The sequence below is a fragment of the Antrostomus carolinensis genome, unplaced genomic scaffold (genome assembly GCF_000700745.2).
Source record: "Antrostomus carolinensis isolate BGI_N321 unplaced genomic scaffold, ASM70074v2 scaffold24399, whole genome shotgun sequence".
NCBI lineage: Eukaryota > Metazoa > Chordata > Aves > Caprimulgiformes > Caprimulgidae > Antrostomus > Antrostomus carolinensis.
The window spans coordinates 80910-105137 of NW_010340988.1; the positions used below are offsets into that span (position 1 = coordinate 80910).

Sequence of the window (24228 nt, forward strand, 5' to 3'; positions counted from 1 at the left end):
TACTAGAATATCCATTTTCAGGAAACATCAACATTTAAATATTTGTGTTTGATCTAGTCTGAAATGTAAAAATATATAAATAAATATTCATAGTACTGAGTTTCTTCAGAATTTTGTTTCATGGTATGTTTTGGCATTCTTTATGAAATGTTAGATATCAATATATCATGAGATGAAAGCATATGACAGTTGTAATAAGTAAGTTGTATAGTAAGGAAAGTTGCTACTTAGAACAGACTGAAACATCATATTTTCTAGGAGTATGATCATGTCAAATTACAATACAAATACAAGCTAATTTGATCATTTAGATATGTGAAATGGTAACCTGAGCCTTAAAATAACAAAGGGTTTCACCTAGACTCAGAAAGTATAAATACATCTGGTAGAATGAAAAGAAATATAGTTGGGGAAGAAAAGAAGGAGCTGATGTGCTTGTTTTTAATAGAACTTTAGAATTAGTCTACATGGACAAGTAGCAATTTTTGCCTAGTTTAACAGATTTGAGTAAAGAAAGCAAAGACAGATAAATATCTTGCTGCATCACTTTCACTTTGCTGATGGTTCCACTTCTTTTCTGTGGATACATCTGCTAAAACCCGTATCTTGCACTGATTGTTTGAGCAATGCAATGTAGCTGTTCTCTTTGTGTTTCTTAACATTTAGTGTATGAGACACTGAAGCCACTAGTGACAGAAATTTGTTACTTCAGAAAAATTGAAGTGGTTTATAGGCAGTAAGAAACAGTGTGGGAGATGCAACATCTTGAATATCAGGTATACCATCTCCACTGCTTCTTCCTATAGAGGCATTTCTCTGCATCTGGGAGAAACCCAACCTCGGCAGTTTGAGGCACATCTTCCACTGAGCAAGAGAAAGCCCTCTTAAAAACTCAGGTTTGAAACACAGCATTTACCTGCTTAGCAAGGTGACTTCTTACACTTGGGCTGTCATTTTACCGTGTACCCATGAGCATGAAGTTAGCATGAAACTCTCTTCCCATAAATACAACAACTGTAAATGAAATGTGCTATTACAGAACCAGTGGCAGTGCATCTCAGAATGTTATCAGCACTGAATCAAAATGCACTTCTTTGCCTGCTGCTGCTATCACCAACCTTAGCTGTTTTAGACAGCATTACATAATGGCAAAATATTTTTCAGGAGGAAAAAAAAAATTAAAACCCTCCTTATGGTTTTAATCTCCCTCTTTTATTTTGTCTGTGGTTTAAAGCTGTGAGGTGTACATAAAAAACACCCTCTCCCCAGGGTATTTCATTTCCAATTTCATTTAATAATGGAAGCGTACTTCCATCTAGCTAAGATGGGAAAGGATTACATAAAAAACACTGTTCTAAAATCAAGTAACGTAAGTCTAGCCTGTCTCTGTGCTCTGCAAATGAAGTAGCCATGGAAGGGCTTGTTATTAGTCTATAATATCAAAACTGATACAAACTATTAGTGTTTTGTCAGGAGTAATATATGCTAAACATTTTCCTCTGCAGACTGTTTCAGAAAGAACTGTGACTGGTTTTAGACACATCTGGCACTGTGAATTTTTTTCCATCCTGCATTTCAGTGATTTAAAGGGCCTTGGCTGGGCAGAAGGATGTCAGCTGTTTGGTTGAAAACACTATTAAAAGAGTGAAAATGATTTAAAGAGGCAGTAAGTAAAATTCTGGCCTTGCTAAAGCTAGTGGGAGAATGGCCATTGAGTTCAATGGCTTTGTAATTTCTCTGTGTGGCTTTCTCATCCATTTTTATTCTTAGTAAATTTTCCATTTCCTGAAATTGCCCTTTCTTATCCATTTAGCTTCTCACATTTTGAATATTAGCTGTAGGAGCGAGCACCAAGATAAAATACCAAACCCTTTGTTTACACAAATGCTAGCTCACTTCTGTGGCACTTTGGTAAGACAATAATAATAACGGGTGCAGGCATATAAAAATAGTAAATGCAGGTATTTTTTATAAAAAATATGTTCTTAACAGCCTTTTCTGGCTGTGCTTCAGAATGGGCTGTGTGACCAGTGATGAATCTCAGGACCTCTGTGGTGTAGAGAAGCCATTCTGCTCTTTATGGAAAGAAATAGCAGGGCAGGCTCTGCACTCAGGTTGTGTCCTGACACACCAAAATACACAGACATGTAGAGGCGGGGGGAGCCATGGGGTCTGAAGAGAAGAGTTTGATGGGAGATGGACATCACAAGACAACCAGAGCCCATCTGCAGTTGCCTTATTTAAGGAGGCAGAGTCTGAGCTAGGTCCACGGAGAAGTCATCAAGGAGATTGCTCTTCTGGAAGAGATTGCAGTCATCAGACAAGGAGAGATGACGGCGCTGTAAGGTGTCTTCAGCACGCTGTGCACCCTGGAGGGATCTCTTTCATTTCGTGAGGCTACTGATGGGCACAAAGTATGTTCTGCAGTGTTGGGTAGTCTCCTCTCCACATCTCGGAGACCATTTATTGCCTGACAGACCTTTGGCATTTGAGTAATAGGCAAAAAGCTTAAATTTGCACAGCAAGATTGGACCCTTTTGTTGCAAAATGAAGAACATGCAGAGATTTCAGCTTTGCCTGCCATTGCACAGTTTCATGACAAATAGGAAACAAAGTTTATCTGGTAAATTAGGTAAAAGAATATATTAGGTTTTGCTGCTACACTTAAAATTGGAAATAGTAAGGGATATATTTCCAGCTTCAGGCATGGGAAAGGAAACATACTGAACTCCTGATTACTGAGTAGGAATTCCTATCATATAGTCTGCTAAAATCTGATCCTCTGAGCAGCCACAAAAGATTTTAACAATAGAACTGGACACATACACAAAGCAAAGTTGTGTGGACCCATTACCATCAGTTTTATAGTGCAGCTCTCGGGGGAGACGGGTGAGTAAAAATAGAGGCAAACTGAGCAGGATTCCTCCCTCAGCAAGTGTGGGGCTTTGCTTTGTACGGAGGAGTGATCACAGTTTTGCAACATGCCAATAAATTGTCTTTACTTTTCTGAATAGCCTGAGCAAAAGCAGTGAAAAACATGGCTGCAACGATGCTTTTAACTAACAGTGGACATACCTCTGAGTAGTCACAGGCCATTCAGGGTCATGTTCTGGTAACTAAAATAACCAAGATTTGCACAAGGGATTTGCCAGGCATGTGATTTAAGAAGCATTCAAAATGCCATATATGGGAATTATGTATTTTTATTTCAGTCTCCTATTTTCTTACACATATTTCCCCCAAATTCTGCATCTCTTTCTTCAGTTTCCTGGAAGAATACTCTCAGGGAGCATGTTCTTACAAGCACAGATCCTGACTTGCAAAAAAAGAAAGGAGGGAAGGGAGCCACACAGGTATCACACTCCAGCATGGCAGCACCTTACTGACATGCCCACCCCCCAAAAAAAAGGGGGCGGGGAGGCAAGGCTGCTTTTAGTAATCAAAACCGAATATAAAATCAGTGCAGAACTAGGACTGTGAAACCTTCAGGTTGTCAAAAAGACGGAAGGAAATGCCTTGTAGCTAAAATGACGTCCTTGACCTGCTTGTCCGTGCTGTCACGTACCTGGGTAACCTTTCCATCTCTGTGCCTTCTGTCAAAGCTCTCTGACAGTTTTGCCATTCATGCTTGCTTTCAGTTGTAATTTTTTGAGTTTGTTTGAAGTGTGCAACCAAAAAGTAAATTCTCGTAACGTCATGCTGGCAGGCCTAAAAATAAGTCAGAGACCTTTTCAAATGCTGCTTCTTGCCATCCATTGATCTCTGCAGAATACAATTCATTCAGACCCAGAGTTCCTATTGGAAATTAGGGAACAGCCTGGTAATTGGATTAGGATGCACTTTTAGTTGCAGCAGTTTCTCAAAACGAAGCTCCTGTTTTGTTTCATTGATCACCTGCCCAATTTTTCTGCCAGTAAAAGCCACTCACATAGCTGAAGAGACAGGGCGAGGATTGTTGGAAAATGCAGGTTCATGTTACCCAAGATGTGCACGTTCCTCTGAAGACAGTCAGGTGAATACAGATGATAAGGGCATCTCCATACATCATGGAAACATGCTTTGTTAATCCACTGTTAAATTGCTTAAAAGCAATTTTTGTAGTCCTTAGAAATTGGAAGAGCCACTATTGCATCACTATCAACGCTTAAATTCCAGCCAGCCACTTGCGTAGATGCTGAAGAACTAAATTCAGGACACTGGGTTTGCATGTGTGAACTGGAGACCTTTGGAGTCCATGTTATTGTAGGGATTGGAGGGGAAAGGAAAAAAATTGTATTTGACTTCCACATTTCCAGAGATGGGTTTGAAATTCTAAACTAAATTTACAGGTGTTCTCCCAGAAATAACGCCGTGCTTGATCATGTATAGAGCACGAGTTAGCCTGGTGGGAATTGCAAGGCTATAACTTAGGGCATTACAACACCCTGTTTCACCAGTCCTCCAGAACAAATCTGCACCAAAATTGTTGTTTATAACTTTTACCTAATCTAGCATTTTCTTCCATCAGAACATATGCATATTTTATCCCATTGTGTTTATGAAAGATGTCCTTAAACAGTTTAATTCCCGTATAGCCCTTCAGAGCCTTGCAGAGCCCCACCAGGCACTGAGAGCACTTGCACCCTGTTCTCCCATTGCATCCTCCCTTCATGGAGGAGAAGGTTCATTCTAAGTGGGCAGAGCTGCACTGGCAACCAGAATCCTCTTTGTCTGGATGGGCACCAAAGGTGCAGCCCTCCCTGAGCCCCCTCCCTGCACACCCCTGGCTGGGAGACTGGAAACATCGTTAGTCTTGCGACTGTCCCCCAGGGCACTGCCAGCAAAACGATCTTGCTCCTTCCACACATCAATATTCTTGACACTCGTCTTAAAACTTAGGTCATGCATATCCATCTACTCTGGAAAAGTGTCAGAAGGGTACAAATATCCCATCACTATTTTTAGGGCCATATCAAAAGTATTTATCAGCTTACTGGCACCTCATCCCATTTGTCATATTTGATGCTATCTCCCACTTGGCAGGGGAGGAGGAAGTCCTTTAGAAGCGCAGTGGCAGATGGGTGAAACTCCATAAGCTAAAACCACAGTGATGGTGAAAGGTGACTCCTTGGGGTTACTGTGCCTGTTGTCACAGTCGGGAAGTGCCTGTCGCTGTACCCCAACAGCAGGCAGAGCAGGGGCTCAGAGTCGCTCATCCTCACCTCATCGTTTGCCCACCCACAGGATAGCAGGCATGTGGAGGAGGTCTGCTCACAGCCATGGAGCAGGGGTAGGCTATGAGAGAGGGGGACAGCTGATGTCTGGTGACTCCGCCATCCGCTCTGTATGCCATCAGCACTCCCACGCTGCCTGCTGATGCCGGAAAACCATTTCCTTCAGCTTACACCGTTGGATGCGCATCCCAGCACAAATGTGTATGAGCACAGGGCTCAATCTGTGCATTGTACATCATTCATCCTACTCACACTAGGTGGTACATGAGAGATGTTGAAACTCTTTGTTTTTCTATACACCTGTTGCCAACAGGAAGCTCTTCCAGCTCCTCTGTAACACATACCTCAAGGCCCTACATCAGGCAGCTCTTTAATGTGCAGGTAACGTGGTTGGCCGCCTTGTGCCACAAAATGGAGATGTTTTCTTAGCACTGTTGGTTTTTAGAAGGCAATGTATTCAGGTTGAAACTTTGCCCACATACCATCTGCTTCAGCCTTATCTTTCTTTGGCGAGAAAACTGAATATATAATGTCCACTTGGCTTTCCCAGCATTACATAAGGTTGTGGTTTCATGTTAGGTTTGCAGTTTTGTAGTTCCCCAGCAGCTCTTGCAACAAGCCCCTGTTCTTGTTTTCAAGTGAAAGATCAGTGACAAAAATCAATACCATCTTCATAGCTATAACGAATGTGACCCACAACCTTTTTTAGGTTGACCACAAGCTTCCATCATACATCTAAGGCCTACTTGCAAATATTGATTTGTATTGCAGATTATCTGTAGCCATTTCATATGAAACCTTAAGGTCTTGCAGTTTTGCTCTCCACTCTGTTTGGTATCAAAGGTACAGCTCTAAATCAAAAGACCTGCCTGTAGGCGCTATTGATAGCTGAGGTTGCAGAGTTATGAAAATGAGGTGTTTCAGGGTTGGGTTTTTTTTAGGTTTCTTAAAGAAGATGGTTTGCAGAAAGTTCCAATTGAGTGAAAGCACTGCTTTGGAGTTGCAGCAGACTCTGTTTACTGGAAGAGGGGGGGGAAAAAGTGGAACCTTCATATGCAAATATATGGCATTTGGAAATGTCATACAGCTGCATCTACATATAAATAAGCCACTCTCTGAGTGCTGCACTAGCCAGGCTGCTTTAATATGGAAAGTGCAGAGTAGCACACAAAGCAAGAAACAGCAGGACACCACTCAGGCAAGTTCAGGGAGTTTTGCTCCTTAATCACCACTTAACTAAGTTAACTAGTATTGCTGTGATGCTGTGTGTTGGACCAAAAGGGTTGTGAATAGCTGCTGTTTGGTGTTGCTGCTAGGGAGAAGCGTGTGTTTGTACGTGCTGAGTGGGGCTGTGGGGTAGGGCAAATGATCTGGCTCCTGTGCCCTAGAAGACAGCGTTGAATGTAGAGATGCTTCCTATGTCAGCATCCCTGCTAGCCACCCTCTGCCTTGTTCTGTAGATCCCTGCCTTCTTGCTCTGAAGGAGACACAGTTTGGTCATTAAAAGAAGCATCCTCTGCTGCTAACATCCACATAGTGGGATGGTATTTCCATCTCTGTTTAATCTGGTATTGAAGAGTAAATTGCAATTCTCAGATGTACTTTTTCAGGGGAGAGGACACAGAGAGGAGCCTTGGGCTGGTTCCCACTCTCTGTTTCTGACCACCTCCAGCATTGGCAGTAATGAACAGCTCGAGGAGAAGCGGATGGGAGGAATTTCTCACAGAGGGGTGACATCCGCTCCGCTCGTGCCCATGCCACATGTGATGGATACATTATTCACCCCTCTGCCTTCAGGCACGCAGCCTAATTGGAGGGAACCTCACAAATCTCTAAACTGACACTGACTGTTTTTCAACACAGAATTGCAATAATAATAAGGTTAACTCATCCTCTAAGGGCTCTGTCATGAGCTGCCTAAGGAGATCATAGGCAAGGAGAAAAACTACGACTTTATTCCTTTACGTGGTGGTTGGTTTCTGCAGGGGGAGGAAGCTGCTCCCTCAGGGCCAGTGGCATCTCTCTTAGACAGGGGGATCTGAGTGAAGGGAATGGCAGCGGCATGCCAAAAACAAAGACTAGCTGAGTTAGCACAAAGAGGGATTTAATCTATTTGAGGAATAGGGTTAACACAGATTTATTCAATCCTGGCACAAAAGAAGGAAGCACAAACTAAGGGCCCCTTTACCCGGGGCTTTGATAAACCCACAATAGAGCCCCACATCATTAAATCACATCCGTAGCAATTTAAGACTGATCCTGCAGCAGTGGTCTTAAAGAGCTCCGTCTGTGTAGTTTATCCACAAAAGTATTGAGAGGTGACTTGGTGACAGCTAACACGGAGATGACATGGAGAGCTGAAGACCTTTCCCGTTTACTGGACTGGAAAGCAGGCAGGTGCTGTTCACATGCGGCAACGAACCGCTCGGTGAAGCTGCTGAAGGAAGAGATCAGTACAGCACCTCTTGATGTCCTCAGATCAAGTGTGGAGGTGCTTGTGCAGCACCTGTTTTAAACAGCGGTGACCGCTGCTTTTACCAACTGCCTCCGTAGGGCCCAGTGGCTGAAATGGCGGGGGAGAAGCAGAGGAGGTCAGAGAAGGTGAGGCAACAGCCTGCTTTACCTCCCTGAATGAAACAATCACCCTGGGGGGTAGCTGTGTCTGATGTGAGCACCTGGACACAGAGAAACTGCTCGTTTGGAGCAACACGTTCGCCCAAATGCTGGTTTTTAATTTTCTCTTTCAGCTTGGCTGATATTGCTGGGTGCTCCTGTTCAGACGTGAGAGCAATGGTTGCTAGCCTGTACTTGTATCGCTGTGCTGTTTTGGGGTTGTATTGCACATTTGTGTTGCAGTAGCTACCTGGTAGTACCTACTCCTGTGTGTAGGAGCCCCAGCTGCTAGGGGTCTATACGGTCTCTTGGGTAAGGCATCTGTGCCCAGCCAGTGAACAGGTAAACTATGGCCACTGAAAAAATCAAATAAGGGTTAAAAAAAAGGTTTTGTTCAGTAGACAAATGGTCTTTTTATGTACAGGAAAATGATTAACAAGTTGTCTAATTTCAAGCAGTCTTCTCAAACAAAGAAGATAAGTTCTCAGATGATGTAAATAAAAGTACTTCTCAATTTCAAAAGTTCAGAGATAGCTTTAACATATATAGCATAGCCCACATATATATGCTGACAAGCTGAAAGTATTTTGTTCTCCAGCTGAACATCTGGGGATTATTAGTGTCTTAATTCATTGGTTTCTATTATTAATTATGGTAGCAGGCTGAATAATTATGATACATTGCTGCAGAAGACAGAGCACAATATTTTTTTCCAAGTGCACTAGGACATTTTGTCATCATCTCAATCATAAAAAGCACTAGATTATTTTTAAAAAGGAAAGTGGATGTTATCTTATTCCAGGGAACTCATTTGCATAGGGACATTTAAAATTAATAAATTAATGTGTTGAGCAATTCTGTTTTGTGCCTGAGAAAAGAAGCGAATGTAATTTAATTCACAAACTTCCATTTCTTTTTTTTTTTTTCCTTTTTGTAAGGTACCTAGTGTGAGGATGGTGGGGTTTTTGTGCAGTTTATTTAGAAAGACTAGCTTGAAGTTTGTACTTGGAGTGGCTGCAGGATGAATTTAGGCTAGGCCTGCAGCATAGTGGTGCCAGACGTTTTCAGCTGACATTTGGTGTCTCACTTTCCACTACCTCTCAGGGCGAGTGGGCTGGTGAGCTCCCTCTTGAGCAGCAGCAAGCACTTCCTTCTGAATTTTCACTCCAACACCCACCCAAACAGTAATTTTCAGGCAAGTTGCTTGTGCACATTTTCTTCATTGTAAGGAGACACTCTATATTCGTAAAATCAAGAGCAAGGTTTTAAAAGAAGGAACATACTGTGTGAAGATAATTAATAGGTCACATCTGAGCAGCTGTTAATGATGAGGTAGGTCTGTGGTGGTGGATGGCAGCATGGCTGCTGGCAGCCTTGTCAAGGGCAGGGTGTCTGGAGCTGTTGAGCAAAGATTCAGGAGAAATCTCTTTTCTCTCATTAGAGCCGGGTCTGAGCTGGGATTTATCAGCACATTTCTTCATTAGGAGTAAGTAGGAAGCCTGCTGAAGGACTTCAACCTCAGTTCTTGTTAGATGCTTTTAGAGAGGGGGATGTACCAGAAAACCTGCTAAAGCAATTTGGCACTTTCAGAGGGAGCAACATTGCCACTCCATTCCTCCTGACTTTGCAGAGGGACCTTCAAACCTCTGCAGAAGCTGTGAACATTGCTGGGCTGAGGACACTCCCTCTTCCCCCATAAGAGCAGCAGTTGCTGGCTCCATGAAGACTGCAGATGGGTATGGTAGACTGTCCCTAGGCTCATCCACAGGGTTCATATTTCCACCCCTGGTCAGTCACTGAAGCTCTTCCACAAAACTCAGGTTGATACACTCTGGACTTTTATTTTGATTTCAAATAAGAATTGCCGTACCAACGCTAGATCATGCAGAGCAAAGAGCTTAGTTAAGTAAGTTCCCAGTGCTGTGCTCTGCAGCGTATCTTTGGGAGAGCTGCCGGGGAGGTAAAAGGCGGCGGGGGGAGCAGCGCGGACACTTCCAAAAGGGTTTGAGAAGGGTTAAGGACATACATTTGACCTAAGAATCCCTTTCCCCCTTCAAAATCCTCTGAAAATGTGATGTGTAAGGAGTCACTACCTCAATATCAGCAAGAGCTTTCGGCTGCAAATTTGACTAACCTCAGCAGTATTAAAAGATTAAATTATTATGTAAGTCAATTCTCCTTAACCACTGTTTCTAATGAGATAGGTGTCAAAATAGCTTTTGCTGTACATCATTTATCATCCCATCCTTATGTGATGAAACATACATATATATTTTTCAGGCCCTCCCTCAGTCCGGTGATGACTGTACACAAGTTATTAACACTGTATGTGAGCCAATACTTTCTCGCAGGGGTAGTTATGATTTCCATAAGCTCCAACATTGTACACTGTACAGCAATGAAAATGCTAAGGTGAATTTACAGGCTGTGGCCCTCTACTTTGCTTGCCTGAAAGTACCTAGAAAGTCTCACTGATTCAAATGTAAAGAAGACAATTATCAGCCCTGCAGACCTGATTGTTAAGTGCCTGGCAATCAATTCTTGGACATAAGAATCCTCTTATTTTTTTTTGCCTAGATTTTTATCTAATTTCTCCAAAGTGGGTTTCAGGAACTTATGTCTGGAAAGAATTTTCCGGGCACTCCAGGAGGTACTTCATATAATCCTCATCAAGGGCACTAATGGATTTATTCGTTTGTCAGCAGAGCTACTCCACATGTTCAGTTGTGTAACAAAGGCTCCACAGGAGCTCAGACGGGAGCTGGGGACCGGTGAGGGCTGCCCAGAGAAGAATCTGGCTGCATTGTTCTCATCACTTTTAGAGTCTGGTCCTGCAGCCAGACAGACTGTTTCAGCTTTTGAATTTCAGCCTTCATTGAGATACTTACCTGAGAAACCTAATGGTGCACATTCAGCTTCCAGAAACTTTGAAGTAAAGGCATAGCTAAACCAGAAAGTAAAATAAAAATAATGCAAAATATATTTGAAATAATTTTTCCACTGCTTCTTAATGGAGGACAGGAACAGCCATAAATATTAAGGAATTTAGGCAAGGTAGCTTTAAATAAATTATTTAAAATTTCAGAAGGTAATCTATCAGCAAAAGCAAGATCACTGAGTCAGTGGTTAATCACACTGGATAACTTTTCAGGATCCACTTTCTTACCCCAGTGAAACAGCTCATCGCCTCAGCATCTCCTTGCCATCCACAGAAGGGTTGGAGAGCAAGCATTCAACTGGGAGCCTCTTCTAGTAAGCAAGACAGTAAGCTGTTTCAGTCTACACAAAGTAGCATCTGGCCCCAATGCATTTTAAAATAACCTGTTTTGACTAGTATGTCGTATATGATAGGCTATCATGTCATGTTCTGGCACTAACAAAAGATTAGAACAATATGAAATGTCATGTTAAGATGCAAAAAATGCTGCAGAAATGCAAAAGATGTTGGCTTCATCAAAGTGATGTTTTCTATCAGAATAATGCTTCAAGAAAAAGGTTCTGAGTACAGTTGCTGTGAAGGGTGAGGTTGTATTTCTTTTTAAAATAAAAAGGGGAAGCATTTTGAGAAATGTGGCAGGAATTACATTTGTCCAGAGATAGGAGAGACTGACCTAGTCGGTCCAGTTATTATCTTTAGCCTTTACAGCTTCTGTCTCAAATTCTAGCTATCATAAAAAGATACAAATCTGTCTTTCTGGTGCAAATAAAACTTTCACGCATAGTTGCCAATAACAATGCAGCAAGCCTAACATCTGAAGAGGAGCTACTGAATTTAACTTTACTGAAACCTGACTAACTTTGAATTTGGTCTGTATTGTTGCTCTATGAATACCCATCTCCTGTGCTTGGGAAAAAAAGTGGGTGACTTTGTATTTAAGCTTTGCTCTCTGTAGCTGTAAGGTTGGTGTGGTAGAGGGGCTCCCTAGTTTGGTGGTACTATGATCTGATTAGTGAGGATTGCCTCCAGTACTGAATTTATAAATAAGCCAAAATGATAATAAGTTGGGAAGTCTTAACTTATTTCATTTAGTTTTACTTTTTTTAATTTTGTACATTTCTTATTTGATTAATAATTCAAACATGTTTTTTATCCATATTCTCTCTTTTTAGGAATGATTTATAGTTCTTGTTTCATAGTAACGTAAATGTGATGCATTCATGGTAGTATGTCATCGATGGCTGGATTACTGACAAGTGCTCAGATCCTTCAGGAATGAGAGCAGTCAATTTCAACATGAAGGAACTTTTAAAGCATATCTTGATGTTTGGGTCTCTATTTTGACTTTGAAAAGATGTTTTGTGTGTTGAGAAAAATAACCTGGTTTGAGGCAGGGGAATTGCTTTGGGTGAATTCAAAATGTGCCAGAAGAGGAAGGGAACTTTTTTTTATCTGAAGTAAATGATGCTTTCATTATGGTCTGTCTTTTGAATGACCAAAATGGCAGATCAAAATAAAGACAATTTTTTTCCCACCTTTTTGCCTTTATATTCAATCTCTAACTATTTTAGAGGAGTCATCAGTCAGAATGAGGGACTACAGACAATTCGCATCTAAGCCAGATGGCAAATGTTCCCATATGAAGTATTTATCCTATGAAGTCCTAGAAAAGCTTGGACCATCTCATTTTTGATCCAGTAAAGCATTTTCCATAATAACATTACACTCAGAGATGTAATTACAAGTTCTGCAGGATCCTGTATTTACTTTAAAGTATGCTAGAGAACTTTTTAAAGAAAACATGGTTTCTACCCACATGATTGCAGGAGGAGGAAAAATCATTCCTCTTTTTACCAGCCCTACAGCCTACACACAGTGAGAGCATCTGCAAGTCTGGGAGAGGTCCTGGTCCCCCGTTCAAGCCCTAGCAAATTATTCTGTCCTGAAAGTAACAATTTCCCTCACCATCTTGAAGCGTGCCTTTAAAAAAAAGGAAACCAAATGGTATCCTACCGTTTTAGCAACACTGGCTCATCTGAGAGAGGAGGGATCCTCACACTGGTTGGTGGTGGCGCACGGACATCACAGAGTTGTCTTGGTACCTGAGAAGGAAGGATTGAAGTTATGCACACAAGCACACACACACACAGAGCAGTCTCCTGTTCTTCAGAAAGGAAACAAACTCCCACTAATGGAAGATTTGAAGGAAAAAGCATAGTATGTTCCACAATAGAAAAGAATAGGTATTAATAAGGATCCTACATTTCTTGCTGCAGTTTTCAAGACAGACATATTTGAATGTGGATCATAGCAGAGGTCCAGCACACCCAGAAGCCATCGGGCATGGCGCACAGATGGTCACTGCATGTGTATGGAATCCAACAAGTCTTGAGCACTTCAGGATCTACCTGTGTGCACTGGACAAGTCCGCTGATAGCTGGCATGTGTCACACACATTTTTTCAGTTCCAGGAAGATTTCCAGGTGGAAAAAAGGAACATACATGAAGTTCTGATGGGATAATAAGTCTCTCTACATATATATTTCAGATACTGGTAGCCAGTGCCTCACCTAGAAGGTGATAAGTAGCCAAAAATGTTTAGTGCCAGATCAAATGGACCTTCTACTCCCACCTCCTTCCAGTAGCAGAAGTTCCTGGGCAAGCTTTATGCCATGCCTATAGCATGCCTCCTGTCATCCTGTCCTGTCTGTGCCGTCCCAGAGAGGCTGTCAGCCCCAAGCCCAGGCATCGTCACTGCACTGTGTGTGATTCCTGCTTCTGCGCTGCGTTGTCATTAACAGCCTTCGTGGCAGCCTGGCGCAGATAGCACAACGTAAGCCAGGAACAAGGAGAGGCAGACAAGTTTGTGTTCAACTTACATGCAGTTTTAAAAGGTGCGATAATGTTCCCTAGTGCTGAGATTCTGAAATTCCTCACAACAAAGAAGAAGTTAATGATGTCTACAGGGAAGTAGGGCTTGCCCTGTCATTCTTGTTTGCTGGGAGTTTGTCCCCACCTGTTTTAACATAAGGACAATATAACCAACTTTATTAGTGCACGTTGTTAGAGACTCTTAAAACTCTCCTTGGGCAGCAGCAGTAGGAAATAAATTCATTATGAAAATCTGAATCTTGAATCTTCTGCACACACTTTTCCCAAAGGTGGGATAATAGCTAAGCATACCTACTGCTGGCACGACTGGCTTGGAGGCAGAACACAAACTGCAGTTGTTTCATAACACTGTGGGGCTTCCTCTGGAAGGTACAAATGCTTCAACTTACTTGTGTGCAAACTACATTTCCTCAGACATCTATCATGAGATTTCTTTTCTTCTGTTTTTAATTAGTTGTGGCTAGATGATACTAGCACAGAAGAAGGATTTTTACTATTTGAGATATCATAAGTATTGATTAAATGGAGACATTTCCCAAATTACTCAGATTCATTATCACCTTGATAGCCTACAAAACTCATGTGAGTTTATTGCAAGTAACACTTTGCATTTCAGCCCATGATGTAAATGTTGAGCACATACCTGTTTCAAAACTAAATGAAGTCTCCATTTTCCTGGCTACATGGAGGGATGTATTTTCCAGGATTTGCAGTCTTGCTGACTATTTAACACCTTCAGAAGCAGGCACAGAAAGTTAAATTAGTTTAAAGGTACCATGTACCAGGCCAGTGGGCTCTGGGGCATGGGCGTGCAGCACTGATGAGAAACTTCAGCTCTGGACTCTTGCTCTGCTACTGCAGACATAAAATTATCTTTCTGAATACGCTGTATTGAAAGACCAATGTATTGTAACAGTATACTACGTGCAGATGTCCCAAGTCTTCTTCCTAGCCTTGCCTGGATGTGAAGAGACAGTCTGTGGAGGATAACAGAAATGATAAGGCAGTTTTCATGTGCTATTTTGTAGCCAGTTTTTGAATAATCAATTTTTTTTTCTGGTGTCTTGTTTGCTGTAACTTGACAGGAATTAGATGTGCAAACCCTCACTGTTGCTTCCCATAAACAACATCTTTCACATCTTGTTCTTCTGATTTTCCTTTCTTTTATACATTGAGCTCTTTCCATCATTTCACCTCATCCTGCATTGTTAGGTTAACATTCCATTCACTTGTGTTCACAGAGAATGCAAATAAACTGGAAGAAAGTGCAAGAGGGATCTACATCCCTTGTCCAGAGCATTACAATGGCTTCTGCATGCACGGCAAGTGTGAGCACTCCACTAACATGCTGGAACCGTCTTGCAGGTAACCCTTCTCCTACCAAGATGAAAGGCTGCAAACATGAAAATATTGACTTAAAAAAACACCTAGTCTAGATAAACTATGGAAAATAATGGTAACCGTGGCCCTTTGTACTACAAAACCCATTAGACTTTAATTATTCAAAGTACCCATTTTATGTGGCAAAAAATGTATGAGTTATGCACAATGTTAATTGATTGTAAAAACATTCAGTAACCTTCAGTTATATTTAGATATATTTTAAAAAGCACTTCACAAAATGCTCAGACAGCTGCTAGGTAGCCTCCTTGGTCTGAAGGAGAAAAGTGCCACCAGAGATATGTCCCCACTGTGGCAGGAGTGATGGTCGTGGGGCAGCAAGCTGGGGTGAAGGTGGCTCCTTTGTGTGGGAGGAGGTTAGAGCAGGGAGGAGTAATGGTGAAATCAGGTGTTTCTGCAGCGAATGCCTCCCTGTGGAGGTGGGGTTATTACTTCTAAAGTCCAACCAGCTGCCTGGTGGCAAAGAAAGGGACTACTAGGCATGAAGCAGCATTTTCGCAATATTGGACCAGGAGAGCAAAGATACAGACCAGATTTATCTCCCAGGGCAGATCCTCAAGCCAGCTTCTCCCAGCTCCTGGAAACAGCCAGGGCATGTTTTGCTCTTTGCAGCTGCTGCATTTTGGGTTCTCCTTTTAGCTGGGAAATGTCCTTTCCTCAAGCTACTGGCTGCTGTGGAATGCAGGAGAGGAAAAGAGTGGAAGCTCAAGGCTTAACCCATCAGGGTTAGTGCCCCACTAACACTTTCGAGAGGAGCTCAAGCAATCTGGTTTGATCTCTTATGGTTGCTGCTGCCATTGACCTGGATTTTTGCATCTTCCTGCTTGGGCTTTTTAGGGGAAAGAGGGCAAGAGCTACCATGGGAAAACCACCGTCTGTTCCCCAAAATCACAGAGGGGAGATCTCAGGCTGCAGGATGGGAACTGGTGAGCAGCACAGCAGGCGGCATTGGGGTGGATGGTTGCAGCATCAACGTAGGGGTTTTTTATAGCAACCAGACAAAATGTAAATGATGTATCTACAGGAACATCTAATCACATTTCATCTGGAGCTTGGATGATTGCTTATCACTTCCTTAGGGGTAATCTGCATAAGGAGCCACAACTAGGTGGCTCCTTTTCACCCTCCCCCACCTCCCCAAACAAAGGGAGAAATCTAAAATATGTTGTGCAAGGAACTAAATGGATTCTCATCCCGACATCATCCACTGGATGCTAGACTGGATGCCTTGTCTCCTGGGCATCTCCTGGCCCTACTGCGGTGTCGGTTCACTCTTGCAAACCTCGGTGATGCTGAGGACCTGAAACCTTCCATCTGAGAGGTCCGAGGAGGCAGCAGTGCTCTCTCTGGGGACCCGTCCTGCCAAAAAAAAAATACATAAGCATATACTTAAGCCACTGATTTTTTTTTTCAGATATCATTTGTTTCAGCATTCTTCAAAAGCAGCAGGTATAACTGAAAGAAATATTTTTTGTTTCAGATGTGATGCCGGCTATACTGGACAACACTGTGAAAAAAAGGACTACAGCGTTTTATATGTGGTTCCAGGTCCAGTACGATTTCAGTATGTCTTAATAGCAGCTGTGATTGGAACCATCCAGATTGCTATCATCTGTGTTGTAGTCCTCTGTATTACAAGGTCAGTATCTCTGATACTTTCCAATAGAAAAAGAAAAGACTTTTGTTTTTCCTACTTTGTGCACTGATTATACAGATTTCTGCAGTGACACTGCAAATAACAAATGCTATTTAATTCACCAACAAACAGAAGATATCATCTGGTCCAGCCAGCCAGTACTGCTTTGTTATTATAACTGAATTTTTACTTCCACCTTAATCAAACTTAGGTAGATGCCTACAGCAAGTTAAGTTTTCTGTTTTGTATTCAGATGCTTGGACAAATATTGTTCATATAAATAAGGGGAATATAAATACAGCAGCTGGATCAACACTCAATAAAACTAATCATATCTCCATCTAGTTTCCTCAAGGGCCCATTCCCTTAGTCATAATCAGGCAAAGCATAAAAACTTTTAAGCCTGTTTTCAATGCCATTGATTAAATGATTTCATTAGGCTTGTATACATGTTCAAAGGTACCACACATGTTTTAAGGTCTTCACTAGAGGATGGCACACCAAGCCACATATGATTTATCTTTTCTCTGATGAGGAGGAAGTGTTTGTTTGAATGGAAACGACAGCCCTGGGGTGGTTCAGAACAAGAAGGGTAAATGCAATCCTTCTCCTCCTACATCTGCTGCTCTGTTTCCCCACTGAATTGTGTTACTGTCTCTGGGAGAGCCTGCAGTAAGTTCTGAACTTCAGGTCTCTTCAGACGTCTCTCAGAAATGACGAGGTTAAATTTATTCAGCTAGCAACACTGATAAATCACTCTTTTAGGAAGTAATTTCTTTTAAAAAGACAAAAACTAAAAGCCAAGTATCATACCTCTGTAGAAAATAAAATCTCTAATATATCTCAGTCCCTACGTTGCGCTACCTGGCTGGAAGACAAGTGTAGCAATTGTTTTTAAAAAAGCCACACACAAAAGAAAAAAATTAAGTCCTTCTCTGGCCTTAAGGCATAAAACAAACCATCTGATGGAACATAGCTACTTTTTTGGCCAAGCTGAGTCCATCAACTCAATGGTAAATGCCAAATGAGGCAATAGATTATACTGTGATTATATTCACAAAAGTAATTCGAACCACCAAAGATGTAGTGTGTAGTAAGAAAAAGAAGATGGTGTAGTAGTAACTGATAATGGAACAAACGTTCTGTATCATTTTGTTTGAGTGACTACTTTTGTCAGCTTGACGCAGTAACGCCGAGTACTTCATGCTGAAGAATGAAGACAGTGTGCTCTGAGTGATGTGGTACTGTAATGCAAAGTGCCCATCACACTGTTTTCAGACATAGATGGTACCTTTTCCTGCACATTTTGTAACCAAGTTAATTTATGATCTTTTGACTTCTTTCTGTAATGCATGTAATTACTGCAGCACATCTTCCATCCCAGAATAATGATTCGAGATACATTTGCAGAAGTGTACTCTTAAGTGGCCTAAGAGAAATCCACATGACAGGGGAGCATTGTGGCAGCAGCATATGCATAAGTAATTGAGTTTTGTAAGTCATCTGTTGTGGAGAACCTGACTGTACTGATTTGAACTCCACACCCTGAACCCTTGAAAGCACTAAAACCACCCTACCAGGTTCCTGGGAGAACGAAGGGAAAGTTCACTCACTCAGAGGCCACTGCAGTCAGATTCTTTGCCATTCATTTCAGTGCAGCTTTGCCTAATTAGTTTATCAAATGGATTTGGTACACTGCATCCAAACCCTGCATTTGAGCCGCATAAGGCTACCATTGTAAATCTTTTAGCTATTGTTACTGTTCTTGCTCTTAAAATCATATGGGTACATTGGTGCAAATCTGTGAGGTCCTCCATTGCTGGAAGGCCCTGAGCAGTTCCCAGGCACTTTCAGGGCCATTGCTGCATAGACGCTTTAATCTGGATAAATGAGCTGTGCTGCTGACAGAAGTGATCTGCCTTCCCTCGGCTCCTGGGCACTTGGTCCTACCAATGCTCTTGTGCCACCATTAGCATTTGTGTAGCCACACAATAAACCTTGTTTGGACAGATTCAGTGGAAAACTCAACCAACAAAACCAATTATTTGGTTTTTAAGTGGCTCGATTCCTTGATGAGGTTGGGCACCTGGCTACCTATCGCTAGAGCCAGTAATGGGAATAAACGGCTGGGGTGGAGGAGCAGGGGACCAGAGGCCAAGCGGTATGGAGGGAGGGAGGTGGAGCAGTGAAGCGCAATCCCTTGTAGCTCAGAGGTAAGGCAAAAGAGAAGCAATGATAAAAGTGAAGGAGGATGGTAAATAATATAGGTATGGCCTAGTGTCATAATGATTCTCAGCAGTTTTCTTTACAGCTTTGCATTTTTAGTGCTTCCCTAATGTTTAGTCACAGCAGTCTTATTTATGTGAAGAAATAACTTGATTAAAAATGAATGCATAATGTGTTTTACCTGCTATGAATCACATTGTGAGTAACTCAAGCTTGCGAGCTAGCTTCAATGGAGGGAGGGCAGGCAGCCTGTGCTCCCGTACCCAGTTTACATTGATAAAACTGCTGTGTTCATAAATGAAAGCATCCCCCACACAGAGCACTACAAAGAACTTCCGATTAAAGAGTGAAGGACCAAGGAAAAGCTGTCACTCAGTTTTAGCAGATGATTAAATCTAAAAAGCTGGTTAAATGCCAATGCCCCTCTTAGTAAACCCAGATGCAATTCAGACCTACCTGTAAATACTGTAGTGTTTCCTTTTAGTAGTCCTGGTGTCAGTACTTGGCCCTGGGGCCTTCCCAGGCTTCCATCCATTGGTAGCATAGTGTATGACGCAATTAAAACATGGGCATTTTTTGTTAAAAGATGCTGTTTCAACATATTAATCTCTATGTTTTAATTGATTTCTCTTGACCTTGGACTAAGTGACTATATAGATAGTGTCAATTTTGGGAAATATCTCACAGCACCTGTGAGATGCTAATCTCCTTGCTCCCAGATGGAGCTGTTGGTATCCACTGTTCCCTGGGAATGCACGGCTGCATCCCCTGGGATTGCTGACCATTTTGGTCATCCCACAGTCACCTGGTACCTCCATGTTTCTTACAAAACCAGTCCAGTTGTGCCCACTGTGGTTTCCCATGTCTGGTTCCCCAACCCTGCTTCTTACAGTTGAGCACTGGGGCAAAGCAGGGGTTGCACCTTCTGGTGTAAATCCTCATCCTCTGAGACTCTGGAGGAGCCCTTGGTAGCTCGGTCAGCCCATGTGGCCGACAGCCGCCGCAGCAGGATTTAGCAGTGGTCTCTCAGTGCATGGAGGTGTCGGTGCAGTCTCCCATGGAGCACTGCGAGGTCCTGCTGTGCGATCTCCGGCTGAACGGGCAGGAGAGGCCGCCTGGGGACAGTCGGGGCTGGGAGGCTGTCAGCGCACACATGACATGCCGCTCTGTGAATCAGCCCTGTGTTTGCTAACAACAGCTCCCTGACTCACTCAGAAAGTTTGATCGCCTTTTTAGGAACACGCAGTGAATAATGAGTTTGTCATGAAATCGCAAAGCAGCTAAAGTCTGTGTTAGTTTCATAATGAAAGCTCTGCCACGGCCTCTGAGAGCGCTGGAGACGCGGGCTCGTTTTTCCTGGAGTAATGATGGCAGCCTACTTTACTGCTTCCGAGAAAGGAACGAGGCAAAATATAGCTCACAGCCATACAGTTTCTCATGAGGGGGTGGTCCCGTTGCTTTAAAAGTGAGGCAAGTCAGGACAACCTGACCCGTATTTTCTTAGACACTTACATAATTGTATTTCAGCAGTTTGAAATGCTTTGTAAGCCCTTATGCTCTTGCTCTTGTTTAGCCTTTCAGTTGGCGTCACAAAACTATAGCACCATTTCCATTCAAAAGGGGGAAAAAAAAAAAGGCCGTTTTGATTTTAAGGGGTCAGTAAAAATTTATTTCATTCTTTTTTGCTGTTAGTTATTTGACCCAGAGCTGAAGGCAAGTGCTTTGAGGTCTCACTGCACTGGGAGGATGGGCTCTCCCTGGTGCATAACCCAGGGAGGGGCTCACAAGGTGCCACTGAAAGCCTCCCTGTAACAGAAAAACATGTTAGTCTAATACAAAGGGACTTTTTTTCTCTGTCAGTATGGTCTGTAGTATCGTGGGGCTTTCTGTCATGTCACTCCAAGCAGGAGTTTCAGTCTTTCTTGTGTAGCTGCCCATGCAGAGGGCAGAAGGGCAGAAAGAGGGGCACCCAGGCTAAAAACTCATCCTGGGCTTCAGCTGAAGAAAGAGGACAAACGTGTGGCCACATTAGGAATAGCTTCTTCCCCCTCCCGTGCAAAATGTTAACTAGGTCAGCCTGGGTGAAGGACCATTTTTATTGCTGCCTGGTTGTCTGTAACTCACCATTTTCCTGCTGGTACCACAAATGCCAGAAGTGTGAACATTTTTAGAGGGTGTTGGTCATCCTGCTGTGGTTCTGCTTGTCCAACAGTTCCTGCCATAATCCCCTTGGCGTTCAGCTGCTGACAACTTGCTGCAGCCTCCACCTGGGGCTAAACTTCTCCATGCTTTCTATCTAAGGGTGCCTTTCCATGGGAGGAAAACCGAAACACACTATTATCCTTCCATTAGTGGGAAACACTTTGTAACAGCCCCATAGCCAATGCTGCTGCAGGTAAAAGGTTGAAATGTGTGTGCTCTTGCCGAGGAACACCGTGAGGTCCTGAGGCAGAAGGAATTTGCTTTTGCAGCCATCCAAAGGAAAATAAGATTTTGGTCTTTCCAGTGCGATTGCTTTCCACACTAAGCCAAGCAGCCGTGTGAGGAGCGTAGTGCAGTGCAGGCACCCGTAAGTAAAGTGGCTGCTTGCTAATGAACTGAGCATGGAGCATTTCCATGGAGACTAATAGGGATTGCGGGCACTTAGCTCCTCAGAAAGGCAGCCCCCGCATCCACTTTGTAAACACTTCACAGACCTGGGATGCCGAGCAGGTGAGCAGGAGACCATCCTAAATTTTCCAGCCGCGCCTTGCTGAAAATAAATCCGTTATTTAAAGATGAGAGATGTGGTGCAGTTGGGGCTGTCGCAAGGCAGTAGAGTTGCCACTGCTCACCAGTAAGGAGCAGGAAGCTTAAAATTTCCCTTGCCATATTTTTGTTTACAGTATGTTTTGTGGGTTTGGTTGTTTGGTTTTTTTGTGGTACCATTGCCATTAGCCAGCCCATTTCATTTCATTGAAGAGGAAATACACTGAGGGCCAGAGGATCCCTCTCTCACCCTCCTGTCCCCTGCTGCCCATGCCACCTCTCCAGCACACGCATTGTTAAGAGCTGTGTATTCTCACCACTCTCTTTTCCAGGAAATGTCCCAGGAGCAACAGAATCCACAGACAGAAGCAAAACACAGGGCACTACAGTTCAGACAACACAACAAGAGCATCGACAAGGTTAATTTAAAGAGCGCATGTTTCCACAATGGCAAAACTAACTGCAGAGAGCTTGGACTACAAGTACAGTATTGTAGACAAAAGATTAAGACAAGATCTACACATGTTGCCTTGCATTTGTGGTAATCTACACCAATGAGAACATGTACTACAGCTATATTTGATTATGTATGGATATATTTGAAATAGTATACATTGTCTTGATGTTTTTCTGTAATGTAAATAAACTATTTATATCACACAATATAGTTTTTTCTTTTTCATGTATTTGTTATATATAATAAATACTCAGTGATGAGAAAAAAATTGCCTTTCTTAAATTTGCTGTATCTCATAGCTGTGTATAGTCTTGGGATATTGTATATGGACACTAACAAATCTCTTCTTTTTTTTTTTCTTTTTCCAGTTCTAGTGGCAATTTTGAGTCTACTGAACTCAGTAGTAGGGTTTTGAGTTGGTCCAAGATCAGCGACAATTATGGATGTGGGAAAGGTGAAGAATAATTTAATCTACATTGAGGAGGGATAAAATATTTCAGATCCGGAGTCAACTACATTTCATCAGCCGCCTTCTCCCATACCATCTATCTTTACTCTTCCATAGCTTAGGAAGTCTTTGCCTTCTAAATTAAATCCTAACCAAAGGGGAAATGGAAATTCTTGGTAACCATGATGGGAGTGTGGGGCGTAATATTTCAATTTGGGAAGGAATTAGGTGCCTGTCAAGGTGAACCCTACAAGAAAGCTTTGCAGAGTCCCCAGCTCTGGCCACTGGCATGAGTGAAAATTGCTTCTTATTATTGATTGAAAATTATTAGGTTAAAAAAGTTAATAACATAATAACAGCTGAAATGCCAGCACCATTTGTACCTTGTGAACATGCTGATATAATTTATTTTTGCAAAGAGAAGGTGAAAACCACTCAGAAAATACCTTATGAATAACTTTATGGGTGACCCTACTCCATTAAATGTAATGAACTCAAATGTTGGCTATACCTCAGGAAAATAAGGGCATGTGTTTTGTCACATCCACATGATGGACAAGATGCAAAGTTATTTCTATGGTAGCTGAAACTCTCCAGAACACATTCTTTCGAGAAGCTAATATTACTCTAGCTTGTGCTATGAATTTTGAAGACAGCAGAGTGAAACTGAAGGGCAGAGTGCAGTAGTAACTTCACTCCTGCTGGATAACATCAATTCCACTAATTGACTACGGGAGTACTAGTCACACTACATAAGTGTTTACCAAAAAAAAAAAAACCAAAACAAAACCAAACCCTTGTAACGGTATTCATGGTGCTGCTCCTTTCCAAAGAGACTTTGTCTAGGCAGAAAGTACCCACGACACAAGTTAGGACTATTTCTCACTGTCATCACCACATAAGATACTGCATTTGGGTCAGAAGCAGATCTGGGGTTACCCAGGATGATGGCTCATGAGTATGTTTCCATTTCCTGCTTCAGCATGGGTCTGATCACTCATAACAGTCACCACCAACCTCACCAGTGACAGTCCACCCGATCTGGCCTTCAGATGTGGGTGAAGCAATATTTCTACTCGTAACATGGCTTTTGGTCTCACCCCTCAGCCTGTTTTAAAGTGAATCCATTGCATGATGTTCACATGGTCTCAGTTTTTGTCTTGTTCTGGGTTTCTTGGCTTTTTAAAGGTAATAAAAGGCGATTGGCAAGAGATGCTTCCAGGCACCTGGTCTGTGCTGATTGATGGGAGTGGGAGTGCGGTGCTTTTCCAGGCAGCGGGGCAGACGACGGTGCGTGGCAGCTCTCTGGCGCTAGGCTGCTGGCCCTGCAGGGACCATCTGCTTCCTGGAGCCATGGGCTGGGGCAAGGCAGAGGGAGAGGGGGGCTGTACAGCCGCTCTCTGCTCCTCAGCCCTTGCCCCCGGCTCTCCAATCATCGAGGCTTCTTTTCAAATTAGAAGAGTGATGGTGCAGGGAAGGAGTGAGCAGCAGAGAGGCAGCGAGCAGGCGTGACCCTGGCCTGCTGGACCACAGGGACATTTCCATGCTCAAACTCACTGTAACTACTCCTCTTTATCCCAGTCCTTGCTGGTTTTATGTCCCACACACAGGCTCAACAGGGGTGGTATGACATGGAGGGGAACCCAGGCACAGCAG

General features: G+C 42.7%; 1 protein-coding gene across 1 annotated transcript in view; it reads left to right on the forward strand.

The window, feature by feature from the left end:
* The window catches only part of LOC104531465 (tomoregulin-2), a gene marked incomplete at its 5' end in the record, with an annotated part of 54737 nt that extends 31606 nt beyond the window's left edge, over positions 1-23131 (forward strand). The window contains 4 exons of the mRNA XM_010176349.1: positions 14898-15021; positions 16538-16696; positions 22000-22086; positions 22493-23131. Of these exons, the coding sequence (XP_010174651.1) occupies positions 14898-15021; positions 16538-16696; positions 22000-22086; positions 22493-22589 (467 nt within the window). The remainder of the gene's footprint in view (positions 1-14897; positions 15022-16537; positions 16697-21999; positions 22087-22492) is intronic.
* Positions 23132-24228: the final 1097 nt, after the last annotated feature.